This window comes from Phaseolus vulgaris, chromosome 8 (genome assembly GCF_000499845.2).
Source record: "Phaseolus vulgaris cultivar G19833 chromosome 8, P. vulgaris v2.0, whole genome shotgun sequence".
NCBI lineage: Eukaryota > Viridiplantae > Streptophyta > Magnoliopsida > Fabales > Fabaceae > Phaseolus > Phaseolus vulgaris.
The window spans coordinates 2,492,665-2,513,522 of record NC_023752.2 but is presented as its reverse complement, the minus strand read 5'-3'; the positions used below and the strand labels follow the sequence as shown (position 1 = coordinate 2,513,522).

Genomic DNA, 20,858 nt, shown 5'->3' with positions numbered 1-20,858 from the left:
ACAACAGCTCGTGCGTGGGATAACATATTATGGGTGATGACCTGATAAACCCAACAAACACTCGTTAGGATATGATCGAAATGACTCTGATACCATATTACAAGGTGAACTTTAATCCTAACTCAACCCCATACAACCGGCTCATAGGGTTGAGTTATGTTTAAAATCTACTCTGTAACATAGTATCCCATCAATTTGATGTAAAAACAACTTAGATTATTCTTTACTCTTATGTATTTAGTATATTTATACGATCGATTTTGTGTCTTAATTAAATTATATTAGTTTATTATATTTTGTTATGTAATGATTATAATTAATAAGAGAATAAAATATATTATATATTTAAACAATCATTCTAGACTAGCATAGAAAGAAATGTCTACTTGAAAATTTTAAAATTTGTGTATATTTACACTATATACATGTCTGTTTTTTTAAATAATAAATACTATGTATTTTATAATAGTTAATAACTTGGAAGGTTACAATTAAGATTAAACACGTTATACACTACCTTACATGTTAAAAAATAGTTTAAAATTTTAATTGCATATTTTTTAAAATGTTATTTGTATAAAAAAAATGCGAAAGTAGACATTATCCAAATGAAAGGATGATCATCCTATGGAAAATATTTCTGAAATTTATTGGAAAAAATTGTAATGCAAATGGTTTTTAAAGTTTGCGAAAAAAGTTTATAATCTTATTGAAAAAAATGAATAATTATTGAAAAATTTACATTAATATAAAGAATACGTATTAAACTATATTAAATTTGTGTTGTTTTATATCATGTAGTATCGTTGTGCTCTATAGTTTAATCTTGAATTATTGGTCGTGAAGGGATTTATTTCCTTAACATTGAATAACTAAAACACCATTTTACTCCTTTAGTTTTACCTTTTGTTTCATTTTTACCTATATAATTATAATTTATCCGATAAATTAATTTTTTTATCTATTTTTTCGTGTAAAGTGTGGTATTAATAAATAACATATACTTCAAAAATCATTAAATAGTAACTATTTTTAAAAAAAATAATTAGTTACTATATTAATTAAGTTAAATATTTTTTTAAAATTAAAATACTGTTGATATTTAAAACAATTTATATTATTATTAGAAATTTATAAACTAATTTTTAAACACTCTACATTTAAAAAAAAATATTATTAATGAATTATTTTTGTATTTTCTTAATATTAATCTTACTCATTTAACTCAGCCAATATGGTTTATACAGATTGAGGAAAAGTAAATACTTAATTTTTTTAAAATAATAAACTTTAGTTGTCAAATTCGATCATATAATAAAATGGATGGACCATAGTTTTTATTATGGGGTGGAACACAGTTAAAATTTGCGTCCATTAATAACCAAACATCGACAAAATAGGATAAAATATTACCTCAATTTATAGGCTAATAAATGAAGACTCTCTTCTCATTAATATTTATGTAATGTTAACAAAAAAAATCACATTAACATTTATGTAGTTAGATCAATTTGTTTGTGAGGTTCAACTAATTTTGCTAGCCCTATTTATTCTAAGGGACATGGTATATTATATAGTCAACCCTTCATTGTACCATAGAAAAAAATGGCTAAAGTAGGTGGAAAGCATACTGAATGTGACACATGCTAGTAAAAGCAATTGCTACTATTACTACCAATCATCTACATTTATTAAGGGATTGAAAATAGAAATATAATAAAATATAAATATATTAATTTATCATTCACCTGTTTAAAGAGGAACGAAACAATTTACAGTTTCTCACACTCCTTTAGTTTATTTTAATAAGTTTGTTACCATAAATTTAATGAAATTTATAATTTATAAGAGATAACTTGTGGATTAAGTTATAAAAATGTTGAAATAATTATCTATTATCTAGAATATTCAAAAGTTCAAGTGAGATAATAGTGATTAGTGTTGAGATGTGATAGTGATATATGATGTTAGTAAAACTTGTTTGAGTGTGCAACAATATATTCATTAAAGTCATAAATTATCGTTCAAATATTAAATTGATGCTTAAAGCGTTGAGAGATTGAAATTATGGTTACTTAAGCAACAAATGAATGTTTAAGTAAGATATTAAACCAATTTATTCTTTATCGAGAATGATCGTTCAAGCAATGAGAGGATATTCAAGAGAGAAACCACATCAATTTCCTCTCATTTGGAAATGATATTACTCAAGTGATGAGAAGTAACTCGGACGAGGAAGTCTTCTTCTGTAAAAGGGAACAAAGTCACTCAATAAATATGAGCTTGCTTATGCGATGTGTTTAAATAATTTTATTTTAGAAGCATGATGATAAAATGCATGCATTTGTACGTGAATAACTATATAATATTATGACTTAATGTAATTTTGTATATTAATACCTAATGTAGTAGTATTACTCTTTATGGGTGTGTGATGAGATATAATAGAATGGTATTGTAGACCTAAAGATTATGGTATTGACTACACATACTTATTAAGAAAAGAGGTTTATATTGTTCCACTAATGCATTATTTTGCTGATAATATTTGTCCAAAGAATTTAGGATAAACTAAATGCTAATCTTTGAAAATATATGTTTTTTTAAAAAACATAAAGTATAATAAATCACCCAAAAATAAATTAAATGTAATATTTATCTTTAAGTCACGTGAAATTTATTATAATGTTCACGTTGATGCTTTTATTATTTTAAATTACTAATTTACCTTAATATGACTGATATAAATTGCTATTCATATTCGTTACATGCAACAAATTAAATATTACACATATTAATTAAAAATTGAAAATATTTTAATGTTAAAATTTATATAGTATATAAAATGTCACAATATAATATTAATATCACTTTTCAATAAAATTTGTTTGAAAATCTTGAACTAGTGCTCGTAGAGTAGAGTACTAATTACATTAGCTTTACTATGGAATATGTAAAATTAAAAATTAATCCACATTGTATAAAGTAAATTCCATGTAACTTCTGGATCAGAGATTTTAAAAATTGCAAAAGACACGTCTATAGGAATCTCCAAATAAATAACCAAATCATTCAAAGCCAATAAAGATGCCTTCCTCTTAAGCCATTTTATTATCAATAATAATGTGCTCATCGTGGTCTAATTTCATATTCTCTCGAAATAAAAATATTTAATCCTATCCTATTATGACTACTAAATTTTATTTAATTTTATACAAAAAATATATTTTCAAATTATTCTTAATCATATTTATTAAAAAATAACATTTATATATAAATTAGCCTAGAATACTTCTGAAACAGAAAAAGACTGTTATTTTTTTGAAAAATGAATCAATTAATTTCAAAATATAAGAATCAAAATTAAAATATTTGTACAATTTTCCCTCTTAGTTTTTCAACGGCACGACGCATCGTCAATATATATGATCAAATCAAATCCGGTTGTTGATACGAAAATCCTTGTTAACGAGTAATTTTTAAATAGTTTGGTAACAAACTTTGTTTAAAAAAAAATCCAAACACCTTTATTTAAGTCAAGATTACGTGTGAACAATTTCGGAAAAAATCTGTGGAAAGTAAAATACGTTGGTGAGAGAACGTTGTTTTAAGTTTTGAGAAAGTGAAAAAGTTTGGTGAAGCGGAATTTGTTTGGAATCGGAAAACGAAATTTTGGAATTTGTAACTATCAATTCGCGATCATAATTATTAGTAACTGTTAATATATTTAGTATTGAATTTGGAGGACAAGTATTTGGACGCGTACGTTGTCAAAACAAAGCAACGTTATTTCCTGTAAACAAACAAAGTCTCTTTTTCCCTGTTTCTGCCAACTCCACACCTGACTGAAACTTCCCAAACCCCACCTCACCACGCCACGCTTCGCTTCTCTCTCTCTCTCTCTGTCTTTACTTTCGCTCTTTTATTGCACACTCTTCTCTTTTTTTCTCTTCTCTTCTTTTGCATGCACCACCAGCACCATTCAATTCAATTTCGATTGTTACAATGGGTAACATCTGCGCTCGCTTGAAGGCGAAGCCCGCGCCGCCGCACTCCTCCGCCGCCAAGAAGCGCTCTGTTTCCCGCAGAGAGAGGAAGCTCGATGACGCTGCGATTCGCGAGCAGGCCATCGCCGCCGCGATTCTCTTCAAGCAGCATCAGCAGCAGCAGCAGAACTTCGATCGCTCCACTTCGCTTAGGTACCCGAATGGAGTCTCAAAGAAGGGCAGCAGCAACAGCAACACCTTGCCGAGGAGTTCTAGCTCCAGGGCCAGGTCCCTCACCGACCCTCTCCTTCAACCTCATCAGCTTCTCAATCAGGTGAACCTTCTTGATAGTTTAAATGGAAAAAAATTTGAAAACCAAGGTTTCTATTTTTTATTTTTATTGTGGGGGATGCAATTCGAACTTCACGGTTTTGATCTTTAGGTCCTTGTTGCGGTTTTTTCGCGATTATTGATATTAATAATGTAGGGAATTGCGGAAGATTATAGCTGCCGAAATCCGAAAAGGAAAAAGCCTTGACTAAATAGCTATTTAAAATCTTTGAAGAAAAAAAGGAGTCATTGCGTGATTTTTGTGAGGAATTATTTTCTTCGGTTGATTTGGTTTGTTTTTTGATTTTGGAATTTTTGAGAATTTAGTTAATTTTGGTGGATTTGGTTTGTTGTACCCGTGTTGGGTGATTTTGAAAATTTTGATGATTAAGGTAACTTTGGCGTAGTGAGGGTTATTGTTTTATTATATTTTTTTTTTGTAGTTTTTAAAACCTTTTTGTGATGTGAAAGGAAATGTATGGATGTTGGCGTTTTGAGATGTTTATAGTAATTTTTAAAATCCGAATTCGGGCTTTGGTTGAAGTTACGGTGTTGATAATTACTTGAGGGGGCTTCTATGATGATGTGGTTTCTTAGAGTTAAAGTAGATGAAGATGTGGAAAGTGGAATGGAATGTTGAAGGAAGCGATAGGATTTTGGAATGGATGGTCTGTAATGGTCAGTTAATTTTTTCTTCTGCCCCCGAGACTTGTATCAGAACAGTGTTGGGAAATAAAATAACCTGTTTCATCTGCATCTAATACTATTGTGCAGACATGTGTTACAGCATCCCGGGGCATGTCCTCTAGATACTTCAAATAAAATTTTGTAAAGAATTGTGTTCTAGTCTTGAATAATGGCAGGCGTATGAAGGAGGTGAAGTTTGTCATTTTGAAGTGCTTTTTACTGGAAGTTTGGGGTAGCTTTGAAGGGAACTTTGTTTTGCCTCTTTCTTGTCACAACATAGATGTCAGGGTTACTAAAGTGACATTGAAATTCAGATGGATCTAGTACCGATTTTTCTGATTTGAATTTGCACTTGTTGTGTCATTTTCTCAGTCAAACATTTATATTACAAATCTCCTTTCTTCTTATTTGACTCTATGATGTTGCATAAAACAGGAATCCATTACTTTTTATTTATTTATTTACTTATTTGGAGCTCTAGCAAAAGAATGGCATGCTGTTAACACTTTCATGTTGTCTTTGCCAGTTCAAAATTAACTTTTCGTTATTTCATCCTTTCCTTGTTATCTTTGTTGGCGTGTTCCCTTTAGCTTATACATGCAGCTTTTCAATTTGACAGGATGTGAAAGTCGATGATCTTGAGACAAATCATATTGTTCTTGTTCATGGAGGTGGCTTCGGGGCCTGGTGTTGGTATAAATCTATTGCACTTCTAGAAGAAAGTGGTTATAAAGTTGCTGCAATAGATTTAACTGGTTGTGGAGTGAGTTCATTTGATACAAACAGCATTACAAGTTTGTCACAATATGTGAAGCCACTCACTGACGTCCTTGAAAAACTTCCTGAAGGCGAAAAGGTACTTACACTGCCTTCCATTTTTTGTAAATAATCGATTGATCTATTCTATCCTTATTATTTATCTCCATTGACTGTGTTGGTGTGGAGTATTTTAGTGGAGATATGATGCTTGGCTTTTAGCTTGTATGACACTTTCAATCATCGCCAACTTATGGTGAAAGTCATGGTTTTGTGACTTGACATCAGGGATGGCAATAGGATGCGTGTGAATTTGACTATTCCAACCCCATCCCCATCCCCATCCCCATACTCAACAGAATGAGTATACCCATACCTGCATCCGTAGGCACTTCGTTATTGTTTCATATATTAATTAAATAATTTTTTTATAAAATATAAAAATTACAGCAAAGCAAACATGATATTATTAAGTATTCAATGCCAAAAGCATACACATTTTTTTCCAATGTCAAATATCAAGAAAGAAATTATAATTGTAGCAAATGTCAATCCATTCCCATATTCAATCTAAAAAATTGAGTATTACCCATATACTCTTATCTAGTAATGCAGAGATTCCCTGTCAAAACTGGGATGGATTCGGACAGTATGTGTAGGGACCAGTTCATTTGCCATCCGTACTTGCCACTCCCATCCCCTCCAAATACACTTTGTAGTGTTGTTATAAATGCCATAGTAGATTAATGGTCAAGAAGAGAACAAGTAATATGTATTCTCATGGCTAAAAATGTGGAAAAAAATCAGGACAAAAAGAGGTGCTGAAAAGCAAAGAAATTGTACTAACAGGACAAAAAGGTTCTAGAGAAAATTATTGATGATTTGGGTTGAAGTTTGTAAGTGCAATTGTAAAAATCATAAAGCTAACAAGTTATTTCCCGACTAGTGGTGAAGTAGGGATAGTACAACTTCCCTGAAATTGCTTAGGATATGTGGTAATGGGTCACATTGTTAACAGTGTTGCAATATTTTGTTTTCGTATATATTTTTCTGAGGGTTAAAATGTTTATCATGACACTAATTGTATTTGGAAACACACTCAGATTTAATTTGAGGCAATCATGTTCGTGTTACAACTTGTAGTTTTTTTTCCTCTATAGTCTTAGTTTGTTCCAATTAAATTTCACTTTGTGAAATGTAAATGTTTCACCCTCACTTTGCTCCTGGGAGGACACTCATAGTTTTGGGTCATTTGGCGTCGTTGCTTGCTAGGATGCAATGTTGGTAGTACAAGGTCTGATCTCTCTAGGATTTTTTTTTTTTTCCATATATTTCTTACCTTTTGAATTCTTATGAAGGTGATTTTGGTTGGGCATGATTTTGGTGGGGCATGTATATCATATGCAATGGAGATGTTTCCTCTTAAGATTTCCAAAGCTGTGTTTATTGCTGCAGCAATGCTGACAAGTGGACAAAGCACTCTCGATATTATTTCTCAACAGGTGTTTCTTCTCCTGCTAGCTTTAAGACTGATGCTTCTTTATTTTACTCCAACTGTGATATGAAATCTGAAAATTTCTACGAAATTTTTTTTACTCTCATATTTATGAAATCACTCTACTTTGGAGTAGAATATTTTTATTTTACAATGGACTAAGGTTGAAAACAGAGACAGAGGGCATCTGAATTGTTTTATAATTTCTGCTGGTTATATGTGCGATTTTAATTTCTAAAGGTGAAGAATTCTTCTATCCTTTTAGTGATGATTTGCTTGTGGCTATATATTGCAGGAAGGTTCAGACGATCTTATGCAACAGGCTCAGAATTTTATATATGCTAATGGGAATGATCTTCCTCCCACTTCTTTTGATCTGGACAAGTCATTCTTGAAGGATTTGTTATTCAACCAAAGTCCCTCCAAAGTAAGTAGTTTGGGTGGTGGCCGAATTTCCTCCTTTCCATTTTTGTCCAAGTGAACAATCAGAAGTCTTCCCTTGCTACTGCTGCATGAGCATTTTTTATATTTAGATGACAGTACATGTGAAAGTGACTCATCATTACTTCTTATCCAATCTCTTTTTCAGTCTGAGTTGGTATAAAGATTTGCAAAGTATTTTTTAACATTTGATTCCTGGATTTTTATTTGTAGAGTGTAAACCATATGATTAGTTGATCTACAGATTTATTGGGGACTCCACTCCATTATAATCAGAGTGAGAATTATCACATAAATATATGTTGTATGATAATTGAAATTGTGCAACTAGTTGAACTGCAGGCAACTGCTTTATCAGTGCTTCATAATTTTCAAAATGGATAGTTTTCAGTGTTGTCTGTTGAACATATAGCATTTTCAGAAAGATTTCGTTGTCTTTTATCTGTTACTTCAAATAGAGGCTTTACCTATGCTTTGTGGACCATAGTACTAAAAGTATGATATATTTTGTATTACAGTCTTCTGTTTAAATTCTTGCTGTCAGGATCTTTCCCTTGCTAACCAAAAATGTTCTCTAGCATTAGGGGATGCATTCGTAAATATGCTGACTATTATATACATTTGTATATGTGATTCAGAATCTAAGTTTTGTTTCTGTTCTTTTTAATAGTTTTTTGCGAGTTTATATCTATTTTCCCTGACCCTCCTTGTTTCTTGTTGCTTTCTAAATGCAGGATGTTGCATTAGCATCTGTTTCCATGAGGTCCGTACCATTCGCACCAGTTTTAGAGAAGCTTTCCCTTTCGGACCTGAAATATGGATCTGTAAGGCGGTTTTATATACAAACTCTTGAAGACAATGCCATACCCATTTCACTCCAGGAGAACATGATAAATGCAAACCCCCCAGAGAAGGTTTTCCGTTTAAAGGGGGCTGATCATTCTCCTTTTTTCTCAAAGCCTCAGGCTCTGCATAAGTTATTGGTAGAAATCTCAAAGATCCTCTGAGAACATTCATTGGCTATATTGTTTGTGAAGCCCTACCCACATGAAATAAGAATGTGCATTTGGCTTATTAGTTTAAGTCTAGTATTGTGTGCAAGTTACAGGTTTCATTCTTTTTCCTATTTTTGGAGTTAAATTTTGGAAGTTAGCTTGTATATCTTGTAATTTGTACCAGGTCTTTATATTGCAAGTATCACTAGTTATAAATGTCGGTACCTGCTGATTAACGTTGCAAGTTACCCTCTTAGACAATTAGAAAAGAAAAGCTGTAACGTACTGATCCTATGGCAACACTGCGTCCACCGTAGTAAAGATATCATGATGCAGAGGCACATTACATGAAAGGAGTCCTTGGCATCAAACGTGTTTTCATTCTTTTTTATGTTCCATTGATACTGCTGGTTGATGGAGATTTACATTTTGAGATTCCTGGAGACTCCATTGAGCTGCTGCTGCTACTGTTCTCTACACCTACTTTTTGTTTAAGCCAGTTTGAAAGGAGTCCTTGGCATCAAACGTGTTTTCATTCTTTTTTATGTTCCATTGATACTGCTGGTTGATGGAGATTTACATTTTGAGATTCCTGGAGACTCCATTGAGCTGCTGCTGCTACTGTTCTCTACACCTACTTTTTGTTTAAGCCAGTTTGCTCCAATATTTTTACTTACGACTCTAATAATAAGTGTTTTCTACCTTTAGCAACACGAGTGAATAAATTCCCCGTGCTTGCAAAATTGTAAGAAAGCTGATATGTTCTAGTGTTCTGCTGAATCTCTTGGCTGTGTGTGATGATTAGTGTTTCTGTTGCTATCCAGCATGGATTTGGAGGATTTAATTATAAAATTTAGTAAGAATAACAGTTAAATCCTGCTTGGAGTTACTGAGTTTTATAAATTTAAACTAATATCGCTGTTGAATGAAAACTTGTTGTTTCCTTGAAAAATATTGGAAAAGTAACATCTAAATAGAACTTCTTTCTCCTTTGTAATTTGGTTAGAAGAAAGAGGGAAATAAGAAAATTTGAATGTTGAGAAAACCTGAGACTAAGAGATTTATCTCTTACATGAAAACATTACATCTCCAGATTTTGAGTTTTATAGTGGGTAGAATGAGAAAACTGATATAATGATAATAACTTACTGTTTTAAGGTTTTTGAGTTTGAAAATGATGTTATGTCCTATTGAATCTCTCAATGTATTCCTTTCAAAAGATGTTATCAGCAAATTTCTAACTTGTTTGATGGTGTTGATGTAACCTCTCTTTTTAGTAATTAGAATAATAATTTTCAGGTTTTAAAATTTTGTTATTGTCATCATTAAAACAATGATCTATAAACTGAATTAATTTTATATGGTATTTTTTAATTTATTTATTTTCATAATTTTGTATATACACCCTTTTCACATTTAATGAATGGAAGCCTCCTCGTCCAATTACTCGTTATTAGTCAAAGTTGACGGCATAGCTCTTTTCTTATTTGTGTTGTGAGGATTGCCTTTTAGACGAACTTGTAAGCTTTGAAAACTAATCATGATTCAAATCGTTGATTCTATCTTTCAAATAATTGCTAAATTGTAATATATAATATACGTTTTATTACCTCTTTTTCTTTCCAAAATATGAGTCAAGAGTTGACATTTTAAAAAAATTTCTCAATTCATCCATAAAAAATATGTATTTAGTAACAACTATTTTGGTATATTTTTGACAAAACACATGTAAAGCCAGAAGAAATGAGTAAAGATTCAGGACTAAGCCTAAAATGAACATATTTTTTTTTATAAGAAAAGTCTTTTATGTCGTCTTGAAGAGTTTTCTCTCTGGATATTAGAAAACTGATAAATGTATAACTACTACTTACCAAATTATACAATGCATTTAAAAAATAGTAAACGAGGGTTAATAATATAGAAAATTCAAAGAGGAAGAAGATGGTCACAGAGAAGAAAAACCACATCACAACACATTCTCTTCGTACATTTTGTTGCTCTATTTATAAGGTAAATAAAGGTATTATCAAGTTCGTGTTTTTTTAATACTATATTATTTTAAGAATTTAATATAATAACTATCAACTAATTTTCGTATTATCCTCCTAGCTTTTTGAATTACGAAATTATTCGTCCCAAATTTTAGGATGAGATAACTTTACAATTTTGCTCTAAATGCGTATATAACGAGTTTCACTGTTACTATTACCATCCATCAGTTTTGTTTTCAGCTAAAGATTGTGCCTAGTGTAGTTGAGGATTAACTAATAATGGTGATAGATAACAGGGTATAATCATCACAAATATTTCTTATATCTGCTTCTTCCTGCAGTGACAGAGCAAGCTCAAGTTGAACCTGCACTTCACCCATTGATGGTCGTTCATTTGGATCAAACTTCAAGCATCTTTCTGTGATATCTACAAATACTTCCCAACTTTCGGGTGCAATCTTTCCTTTAATGTTTGGATCAATATTCTCCTCAACAGGGTGTTGCTGCCTCTTCTCAACACTGTTTAGCTTGTCTTTGCATACCACTTCTAGTAGAACTACACCAAAGGAGTAAACATCGCTTTTTTCTGTTAATGTATTGTTCTGTGAAATCTCAGGAGCCACGTAGCCATATGTACCTATTAAGTGAAAGTATTATTTGGATTATTATTCAGTAGAACACTTTTCAATAAAGTAGCAAGTTGCAACATGGAGATCTCACACATCTAGAGATCAAGATATTTCATTCTTTATAAGTAGGTACAAATCTCACCTTATAAGTCAGTTTTATGAGGTTGAGTTAGACTTAAAATCCATTTTTTAACCGTCATTTAAAGTCTATCCTAACAAGAGTTTGTTGGACCTATTGTGTCACTGCTATCTGACTGTTATCGGACCACTCATAACATATTGTCACGCACGACTTACTAATCTCGGCGTGAAGGATGTGTTAGAGATCCCACACATCGACTAAAGATTATGATATTTCATTCTTTATAAATAGATGCAAACCTCGCTTTATAAGCCGGTTTTATGAGATTGAATCAGGCAAAATCCACTTCTTAACACTCATTTAAAGTCTATCCTAACAAGAGTTTGTTGGGTCGTGCCACTCGCTATCGGACTGTTATCGAACCACCCATAATATATATTTCCACGCGCAAGTTAGTAATCTCAGTGTGTGTGGGAGATCCCACACATCAACTAAAGATTAGGCTATTTTATTCTTCATGGATGCAAATCTTACCTTATAATCCGGTTTTATGAGGTTGATTTGACTTAAAGTCTACTTCTTAACACAACAACACAAATAAATACCTGTAAAGCCATCTTTTGATATTGTCTTTGGTTTTGGCTTTGATGAATGATGTGGTCCTGTTAAGGAAACCCGAAAGTCTGAGAGTTTGGCCACCATGTTGCTATCCAAAAGAATTTTATAAGGTGTTATGTCACGATGAAAGATTGTTCTCTTGACACCTGTGTGAAGGTAGTGTAGTCCCTGTGCTACTCCTATGCAGATCTTTAGCCTTTGCTTCCATGTTAGTGGCTCCCTTTTCATATCACTACGATAAAGGATATCATGGAGAGATCCATTGGTCATGTACTCATATACAATATTCTTCTCCTCTTTGTGGTCACAAAATCCTAATAGAGAGACCAAATTTGGATGGCGAAGCTGGCAGAGCAACTCAATTTCGTTCTTGTACTGCTTTAGTTCGGACTCAGTGATCCTGTATATTCGTTTGATTGCAACTGTACACTCAGTAACACAATTGTATTGGAGAGAGCCTTTATATACAGTACCAAGGCTTCCACTTCCAACTATTTGTTTTTCGTTAAAGTTGTTTGTGGATTTTCTAAGATCGGCTAAAGAAAATTGAGGGCATAGCTCTTCTATCACAGTTGGATACTGTCCCCGAGATGAACCGGTATGCTTAAAACAGCAGAAGATCAGTTTTTTTATAAACATTGTCCAATTTTAGATACCTGTTAGAAAACATGATTCAGAGGAGCAAATTGGTAGAAAAGTATGTAACTGAAATGTGATTGTATAGATAACAAGAGAAGTGATAGAGGAAATGTACTCATATTTCCCTGTGTTTCATTTCAAAATAGAAAATAAAGGGAAGATAGAGGAAATAATGTGTCTTTAATTCTAATATTTTGCATATCACCATCAAATAATTTGTTCAGCTAGAACTGATGATAGTTTCATAGATTGAGATTCATCTCCCCCATATCAGTAAAAGTAACATTGCATCCATCTATGTAATGAAAAAAGATAGAAAGCAAATTACAATCAAACAAACATATGAACTGCAGATGGCATATGAATTAGATACATAGAGATTCAAGAAATATACTTTCTTTATGTATTACTCAATCTTTTTTGCAGTAACTTATTGATCATTCATTTCCTTATTAAAGCATATGAACTTTTGTTTCCCTGTTATTTGTTTGAGAGGAGAGGGGTGGATCAACTGAAATTAGTCACAAACTAAACTAGCTCTAGTATGGTCTCTTAAAATTTACTTGCTTTGTTAACAAGTATCAGCTTTTGATTTGTCTGGACGAGATTAACCTTGCATGTTCTTATATGTTGATTATTCAGGAACTGTTATAGATGCAGAATATAACTATACAGTTCCCACCAAATTCGGGGATTATTCTTACATGGATTTACAAAAGAAACATATTTTATACAACTGGACTCAAAGACATAAAACCGGCTTATAATGTTTACATCCATTTATAAATAATGAAATATCTTAATCTCTAGTCGATGTAGGATCTCCAACACATCCTTCACTTCAGGCTACAACTCGTGCGTGAAAATATATGTTATGGGTGATCCGATAACGGATGGTTCGATAGGTCCAACAAACTCTCGTTTAAGATATGATTTAAATGATTCTGATATCATATTAAGAAATGGACTTCAAACCTAACTCAACCTCATAAAAACGACTTATAATACACCTAGTTGATGTTAGATCTCTCAGAAAAAGAATACAAGTTAAAGGGGAGTTTTGCATACTTTTAGAAACAGAGAACATAACTATTTGGAATATCACACAAAATGTCATATTGGTTGGAGAACCTGGAGATGAAGAGAAAGGCAGAAACGTGGTTGTGTTCAGCTTAGGGATCCTGCTGCTTCTGTATCTTCTCTGCTTCTGAATAAGCTTGCCAAAAACTTGACCTCTGATAATTTCCTCTTGCCACATTAATAATAGATAGAATCTCTCAGTGTTAGGTATCATGGAATTAAGGAGATTTGACTTCAGATACTAAAGTGAGTTACAGTTATTAAGTATTCAGATAGTTATTGAGCCGTGTTTGATTAATCTACATCAATTTCTTTATTAATACTTTAATGTTTATATTTTTCTTGATCTAAAATAGTTAAAGATATAGACAAAGTTTTCTTTTAAATTTTATAATCTCTTTAATCTTTGTATGTTTTCTTATATTTTGCTTTCTTAATAGTATTATTATTTTAGACATTTTTCAATTTTTTTTTTTATAAATTTTCAACAATTTCTTAACTTTTATTTTTTAAGTATATTTATGTATTTAGTATGTAGAATAATTTATTGGCTCTCCAATCTTGCTGGAAACATATAAAACAAAATAAAAAATAATTAGCGAGTCTGTGTGGTGCAATTTATTTAACTTGAATTCATTATAAATCCAAGTAGTTGGATTAAAATTATATTTACATTAATATTTTCTAAGAAAATCAATTTAAAGTTTTATAATTCCAAATTTAAATAATTGGATTATAAACTAAATTTATATTTTTTTAAAAGAAATAGTTATAAATCAGTTTGATAAAAAGATTAAACTAGTTTTTTTTTTTCAAAAATCTATTTTAAATAAAAAAATAAAATTAAACCTAAGAAAAAAATTAAAATGTACATTAAATATGTGAAAACATATAAAATTTTATTGCACTCCAAAATATACTTAACAATATAATATGATAAAAGGGAAACAAATATAATAATATTTAGTGTGGTTTTTAATATGCTATACGGTGTATCCAATCAAATATTTTAAGAGTTGCTAATTTCGTATTGCAATAATTTTTAACTACTCAAATGTTTATTAAGTTTTAACGATGTTGTATTAATCTTGTTTAATGACTTAAAATAAATAATCTATTTCCTCAGCTCAAAATACTGAAAATGTTCTAATCATCACCATTATTTTTGGTATCAGTTTCTTGTTCCCATGACAAAGTAATTGTTCAAGTTAAATTATAGAAAGAGAAAGTAACTACTAATTTATAGATAAAAGTATAAAAATATCATTATTAACTTAAAAATTGAAAAACATTGTTTTTCATCATAAATTATTTTATTTTAAAATTAATTTTACTCGAAATTATTTGCTGACATTTTTCTTATTATATATGCAATAAAATAGCATTAATGGAGCATCCAAACTCCAAAGCGCTTGGTTGCAGAACCACACCACACCACACATTGGGTTGAAGAAGAGGCACTCCATAGAAGGTGGTATCTTCTTCTGCTTCTTCTACAAGCCCTACTTGTTCCTTAATCTCTTTTTGTGTTCTATGATATTGTCATCCTTAACTGGATCTCGTTAATTATGCTCCCATAGTTGATTCCATATCTAATTTCACTGTTATGCTTTTCGGCTTTAAATTTATGCTTGCGAAAAATTTCTAGCTGTAGATTCCTGCTTCATATGAAATCGTATATTATTTAGCATATGGTATTCTTCAAGAATTTGTTAAGCATACATTATTTTTTCAAAAGTCAACACTGGTCTGCTTCTGGCAGTGTAGGGATTTACTTTGTAGTTGAAGTAACACATGCACAAAATTTAACAGTAACCAGATTTTTATGGTTTCTGGAACATGGATTGGAGGAATATACTATAGATTTACTTTGTATAGAAAGTTAAACTGCGTTCAGTACCTTTTCCATTTCTTCTTCTTCTTCTTACTGCTTTTCAACCTTAAGTTTGTCCTTTCCTTTTCAATCTTAGCATGTTTTTGTACTTGAAGTTTACATATTCTAGGTTTTCCCAGTTTTGTTTTTAGTTCCCCTTTTCCAATTTGAAATGGACAATGAGGGGAAGAAGTATTTGATTGCCAAGAATTTATGCATTAGACTCTACATGATCTGTTTTGCAAAATCTTATGACAATTTGACTAATTAATACACATTCATAATTTCATATATCACCTGCATAAAAAAGGCTTCTATCTATCGATTTAGGCGTAAAAAGAATGGCTGTTTTATTAGAGTAAAGTTGCTGTCTCATATGTGAGGCTTAACGATATGAGATGACGTTTTATCTCATGATTTTGTTCTTGAAGGAGACAGAATAATCAAGATGGTTGAGGCAGTTGTGTCCTTTGCAGTTGATAGGCTTGGTGATCTACTGATTGAAGAGGCCAGATTGTTAATCGGGGTGAGTGACAAAGTCATAAACATGAAAAATGAACTAAAGAGGATGCAATGTTTCCTAAGAGATGCTGAGAGCAGGCAGGATGAAGGTGATACTATAAAGAATTATATTTCGGAGGTTAGAAAATTAGCCTTTGATGCAGAGGATGTGATTGAAATTTATGCTATTAAGGTTGCATTTGGAAGAAGTATTGGAGCTAAAAATCCAGTCTCTAGAACTATAAATATTCACAAAGTCGGCTATGATCTCATATCAATCAATTCTCGAATATCTGACCTTACAAGAAGCTTACAAACTTATGGTTTGACTGCAACAAAGGACAATGAAGAAGCGTCTAAGGTGAAAAGACAATTGAGATGGTCTTATTCTCACATTGTGGAAGAGTTCATTGTTGGCTTAGATAAGGACATAGAAAAAGTGGCGGAATGGCTATTAAATGAAAATATGGGCTATCGATTTGTTTATATTTGTGGAATGGGTGGTCTTGGTAAAACTACACTTGCCAAAAGCATTTACCATTACAATGCTATTAGGCGAAACTTTGATGGTTTTGCTTGGGCCTATATATCTCAGCAATGCAAGAAAAGAGATGTTTGGGAGGGGATTTTACTAAAGCTAATTTCTCCTACGAAAGAGGAAAGGGATGAGATTACGAAAATGAAAGATGATGAACTGGCAAGGAAGTTGTTTAAAGTTCAGCAAGAGAAGAAATGTTTGATCATCCTGGATGACATATGGAGCAATGAGGCATGGGACATTTTAAGTCCTGCCTTTCCATCACAAAATACTAGGAGTAAGATAGTTTTTACGTCCCGCAATAAAGACATTTCATTGCATGTGAATCCTGAAGGCTTGCTTCATGAACCAAGTTGCTTAAATGCAGACGACAGTTGGGCATTGTTTAAGAAAAAAGCTTTTCCAAGACAAGATGACCCAGGTACCTAGAAATGTCTTCAGCGAGCAAACTTATTTAACTCTTAAAAATGCTCATATAGTTTGTTTCATTATTTCATATCTAATTTCCCAATTTTCTCATTTATCTTTCATATTTATCAGTTATGTGATACCGGGAGGAAAGTGATAAAAGCACTTTCTTTCTTTTTTCGAAAAATTCACACAATCATTATAATTTTTAAGCATATATTTATGAGTAAAAATTAGCACTTTTTGTTTTTTAAAAAAAGCATAATTTCCTTGAGTTGATTTTTTTTTGTTGTTGTTTATTTGGCTGTAATAAGTGATAGTTCAGGTGTCTAAGGAATAAAAACACTGTCATATATTGCAATATGAAATTCAAAGGAAGTTTGAGTATTGTGAAAATGTAAAGTGCTCTGTTTTCATGTGAAACTAGATATACCCCATTCTGTGGGAATAGATGAATTAAATAATCTTTCATTTTATTCAATCATAAACTGTTTTTTAATTTTTATATATTTTAAATTTTCTATATTTAACTTTATAATATGTGTTAAGAGTCAAAATGGGGGAACTTTCTGCATTTGGTCTCCTTAATACCATCTGGCTTTTCTAAAGGTAAGATATGGACCTTTTTATTGAATTATATTTAAGATTATGTATCTTAAATAAGTGTTTTCTGCTCTTTTACAACTAAGTATATGGTTAGTAATAATCGTTGTTTAATTTACAGTTGAATCTGTAGATGTTTCTGCATAAACAAGGAAATGTGTAATGACTTCTCTCATGTTTGATATTCTGCATAAACAAGGAAATGCGTATACTTCGGAAGAATTTCTGTATTCTTGTTTATGGTACCATCGTTTTAGTTAATGCGATAATTTCCTGTTACTTTTTGCAGAATCCACGACTTCTGATGACTTTAAAAGATTAGGCAGAGAAATGGTTGCAAAGTGTGCTGGTCTGCCTTTGGCTATCATCGTTCTAGGAGGCCTTTTGGCTACAAAGGAGTCGGTCAATGAGTGGGAAAAAATACACAGGCATCTAAGTTCGTACCTGATAGGAGCAGAGGTTCGTGATAGGCGAAGATTAGATGAAGTGTTGGATTTAAGTTACCAGGACTTGCCTTGTCAACTGAAGCCATGCTTTCTCTATTTAAGTCAATTCCCTGAAGATTCTGAGATACCAAAAACTAAACTACTGCAGTTATGGGTGGCAGAAGGTGTTGTTCCATCTCAATACGAGAGTGAACGGGATGAGACAATGGAGGATGTTGCTGAACGCTATTTAGGTAATTTAATTAGCCGCTGCATGGTTCAAATTGGTCAGATGGGGTCGACTGGTAGGATCAAAACCTACAGGCTCCATGATTTAATGCGGGATCTGTGTTTGTCAAAGGCCAGAAAAGAAAATTTTCTATACATTATTAATGGATCACAAGAAAGTACCATTGATGCTACTCATTCATCTAATGTATCAGATGCAAGACGAATTGATGAAGTTCGTAGGCTTGCTGTCTACTTGGATCAACATGTTGATCAATTGATTCCGCAGGACAAGCAAGTGAATCAATATCTCAGATCCCTCGTATTTTTTCACGACAAGAAGTGTAGGATGGAAAATTGGGACCTAGTCAGAGGTGTTTTTGTGAAGTTCAAATTACTTAGAGTTCTAGATCTTGAAGGAATTAAGGGGCTGAAGGGACAGTCATTGCCTAAAGAAGTGGGAAATCTTTTATGGTTGAAGTTTCTGAGTCTAAAAAGGACTCGTATACAAGTACTGCCATCTTCCTTGGGCAATTTGGAGAATCTGCAATTCCTAAATTTGCAAACAGTCAATAAAGTGAGCTGGGATTCAACAGTGGAAATTCCAAATGTAATTTGTAAGTTGAAACGGTTGAGGCATTTATATCTTCCTAATTGGTGTGGGAATATTGCTAACAACCTGCAATTGGAAAATTTGACTAATTTACAGACACTAGTCAGCTTTCCTGCCAGCAAATGTGATGTAAAAGATCTGTTGAAGTTAAAAAAGCTCAGAAAGTTAGTACTGAATGACCCAAGACATTTTCAAAAGTTTAGTGAAAGTTTCAGTCCCCCTAATAAGAGGTTGGACTGCCTTCAATCCTTGTCTTTAAGGACCGACATGCTTTCCTTCCCTGAAAATGTAGTAGATGTTGAAAAATTGGTGCTCGGCTGTCCTTCCCTCCGTAAACTGCAGGTTGAAGGGCGGATGGAAAGGCTGCCAGATGCCTCACTGTTTCCTCCACAGCTTTCAAAGTTGACTCTATGGGGTTGCAGACTTGTGGAAGACCCAATGGTAACATTAGAGAAGCTTCCTAACTTGAAGTTTCTAAATGGGTGGGATATGTTTGTTGGAAAGAAAATGGCATGCACACGAAATGGTTTTCCTCAGCTAAAGGTTATTATACTTCGTGGCTTGCCTAATCTAGATGAGTGGACAATAGAGAATGAAGCCATGCCTAGTCTTTACCGATTGAGCATATCTGATTGCAACAATTTAAAGACGATTCCTGATGGGCTAAAATATGTTACTAGTCTTCGGGAGCTAGAAATCAGGTGGATGCCTAAATCATTCAAGACCAGGCTTGGAACTGCTGGAGAGGATTACCACAAAGTCCAGCATGTTCCATCTATTGTATTTTTGAACTAAGGATGTAAGTTGAAAAGTTTAAATACCGCGTTGAAGTAATTTGCTCAAAATTATTTTTTGTAAGCTTTCCTTGTGTTTGTTGTTTCAGTCTTTCATGTTTGGTTGATTCTCATTTCTATATTATGACAAACAAATAATTAGGGCACAGTTGATCACTTGTTCTCCAGTTGTTATAAATTTGACGTTGCTTGAACTTTTAGTGTTCCATGAAACAGGAAGTTATTTTCTTATGATTTGTTGACACAATAAATTCATGCTAACAACTTTTTGTACATTTGCAGTGAATCAATAACTATCCTCCTTTACCCTCGTGCTTCCAGTCTCCAGAATCTGAGGTTTAAACTTGGAACTTGCTATGTTCGTGCCTGGTATTTTTTTGCATTGTCATCGATGGATTCAATTATTTTTATTTAATATGATTTTTTATATTTGCGAGATTGTTTGTAGAATAGATTTTCCGAATCCTATTTAGTGAAAAAGCTTGGTTGTTTTATTATCACAAACTTGTAAATGTAAACACTGATTTCTATGTTTTCAGAATGTATTACATACTTCATTTCATATAACTTTCTTCACTCAGTAACATTTTTTTTTTCCTTTTTTCATTAAAATTTAAATTAGGAAAAAAAATAATCATAGAAAAATGAGTGTTGTTATTTTAAGAGAAGAAATATATACTACCGGAGGTTAGAAAATTTTGTCCAATAAAAGAATGTCTTGGGTTTTAATGTCATGAACATACTTGACTCTTGTGTGAAGAAAATAGTGCAATCCGGGTCCCATGTATATGTAAATGTGAAGCCTCTCTTACACAGAAGTGAACCAACTTTGTTAGTACTTTAGTGATAAATGTAATCATGAAGGGAACCAGCAGTCATGTACTCATAATCGAGAACCAACTTGTTTCCTTCATTGCGAAATCCAATCAAAGGCACAAGATTGGGGCGGTGGAGTTGTGAAAGCACCAACCTAATGCTGTTCTGGGAAAAACCATAAAAAGAATGTTTATGCCACCATTAGACAGCATCCACCAACCGGGATGATATTACCACTTTCTTATAGATGTTTAATCCAATTACTCAACTTTGCTTGAAGTTCCTTCTTGCTGATTGTAACTCTTCAAGGGAAAAAGCAATGACAAAGTT

The 20,858-nt window shown here is 32.3% G+C and overlaps 3 protein-coding genes across 4 annotated transcripts; 2 read left to right on the top strand and 1 right to left on the bottom strand.

Annotated features, from left to right (window-relative positions):
• Window positions 1-3,639: 3,639 nt before the first annotated feature.
• Window positions 3,640-8,906, top strand: LOC137825594 (putative methylesterase 11, chloroplastic). The gene is made up of 5 exons (XM_068631293.1): window positions 3,640-4,320; window positions 5,623-5,859; window positions 7,118-7,261; window positions 7,550-7,681; window positions 8,430-8,906. The coding sequence occupies exons 1-5, from the start codon at window positions 4,006-4,008 to the stop codon at window positions 8,700-8,702; spliced, it is 1,101 nt and encodes a 366-aa protein (XP_068487394.1). The 5' UTR covers window positions 3,640-4,005; the 3' UTR covers window positions 8,703-8,906.
• A 1,964-nt stretch (window positions 8,907-10,870) lies between these two features.
• LOC137827095 (receptor-like protein kinase ANXUR2) lies at window positions 10,871-13,965 on the bottom strand. Its single transcript, XM_068633309.1, has 3 exons — window positions 13,781-13,965; window positions 11,998-12,666; window positions 10,871-11,318 (listed from the first exon to the last, which is right to left on the bottom strand). The coding sequence occupies exons 2-3, from the start codon at window positions 12,647-12,649 to the stop codon at window positions 10,951-10,953; spliced, it is 1,020 nt and encodes a 339-aa protein (XP_068489410.1). The 5' UTR covers window positions 12,650-12,666; window positions 13,781-13,965; the 3' UTR covers window positions 10,871-10,950.
• Window positions 13,966-15,097: 1,132 nt separating this feature from the next.
• On the top strand, window positions 15,098-20,279 carry LOC137823652 (putative disease resistance protein At1g50180). 2 transcript variants are annotated; one of them, XM_068628870.1, is made up of 4 exons: window positions 15,098-15,200; window positions 16,034-17,062; window positions 17,942-19,717; window positions 19,995-20,279. In XM_068628870.1, the coding sequence occupies exons 2-3, from the start codon at window positions 16,051-16,053 to the stop codon at window positions 19,711-19,713; spliced, it is 2,784 nt and encodes a 927-aa protein (XP_068484971.1). In that variant the 5' UTR covers window positions 15,098-15,200; window positions 16,034-16,050; the 3' UTR covers window positions 19,714-19,717; window positions 19,995-20,279. The 2 variants fall into 2 exon arrangements, with proteins under 2 accessions (XP_068484971.1, XP_068484972.1); XM_068628871.1 differs by having other exon boundaries at window positions 15,103-15,200; window positions 16,041-17,062.
• Window positions 20,280-20,858: the final 579 nt, after the last annotated feature.

Excerpts from the sequence above, each read along its gene's own strand:
- LOC137827095 (XM_068633309.1), bottom strand. The coding sequence starts at position 12,649 with ATGTTTATAAAAAAACTGATCTTCTGCTGTTTTAAGCATACCGGTTCA. Across the intron at positions 11,319-11,997 it reads ATCAAAAGATGGCTTTACAG|GTACATATGGCTACGTGGCT; the intron begins GTATTTATTTGT and ends TTCACTTAATAG.
- LOC137823652 (XM_068628870.1), top strand. The coding sequence starts at position 16,051 with ATGGTTGAGGCAGTTGTGTCCTTTGCAGTTGATAGGCTTGGTGATCTA. Across the intron at positions 17,063-17,941 it reads TCCAAGACAAGATGACCCAG|AATCCACGACTTCTGATGAC; the intron begins GTACCTAGAAAT and ends TACTTTTTGCAG.
- LOC137825594 (XM_068631293.1), top strand. The coding sequence starts at position 4,006 with ATGGGTAACATCTGCGCTCGCTTGAAGGCGAAGCCCGCGCCGCCGCAC. Across the intron at positions 4,321-5,622 it reads CTCATCAGCTTCTCAATCAG|GATGTGAAAGTCGATGATCT; the intron begins GTGAACCTTCTT and ends TCAATTTGACAG. Across the intron at positions 7,682-8,429 it reads TCAACCAAAGTCCCTCCAAA|GATGTTGCATTAGCATCTGT; the intron begins GTAAGTAGTTTG and ends TTCTAAATGCAG.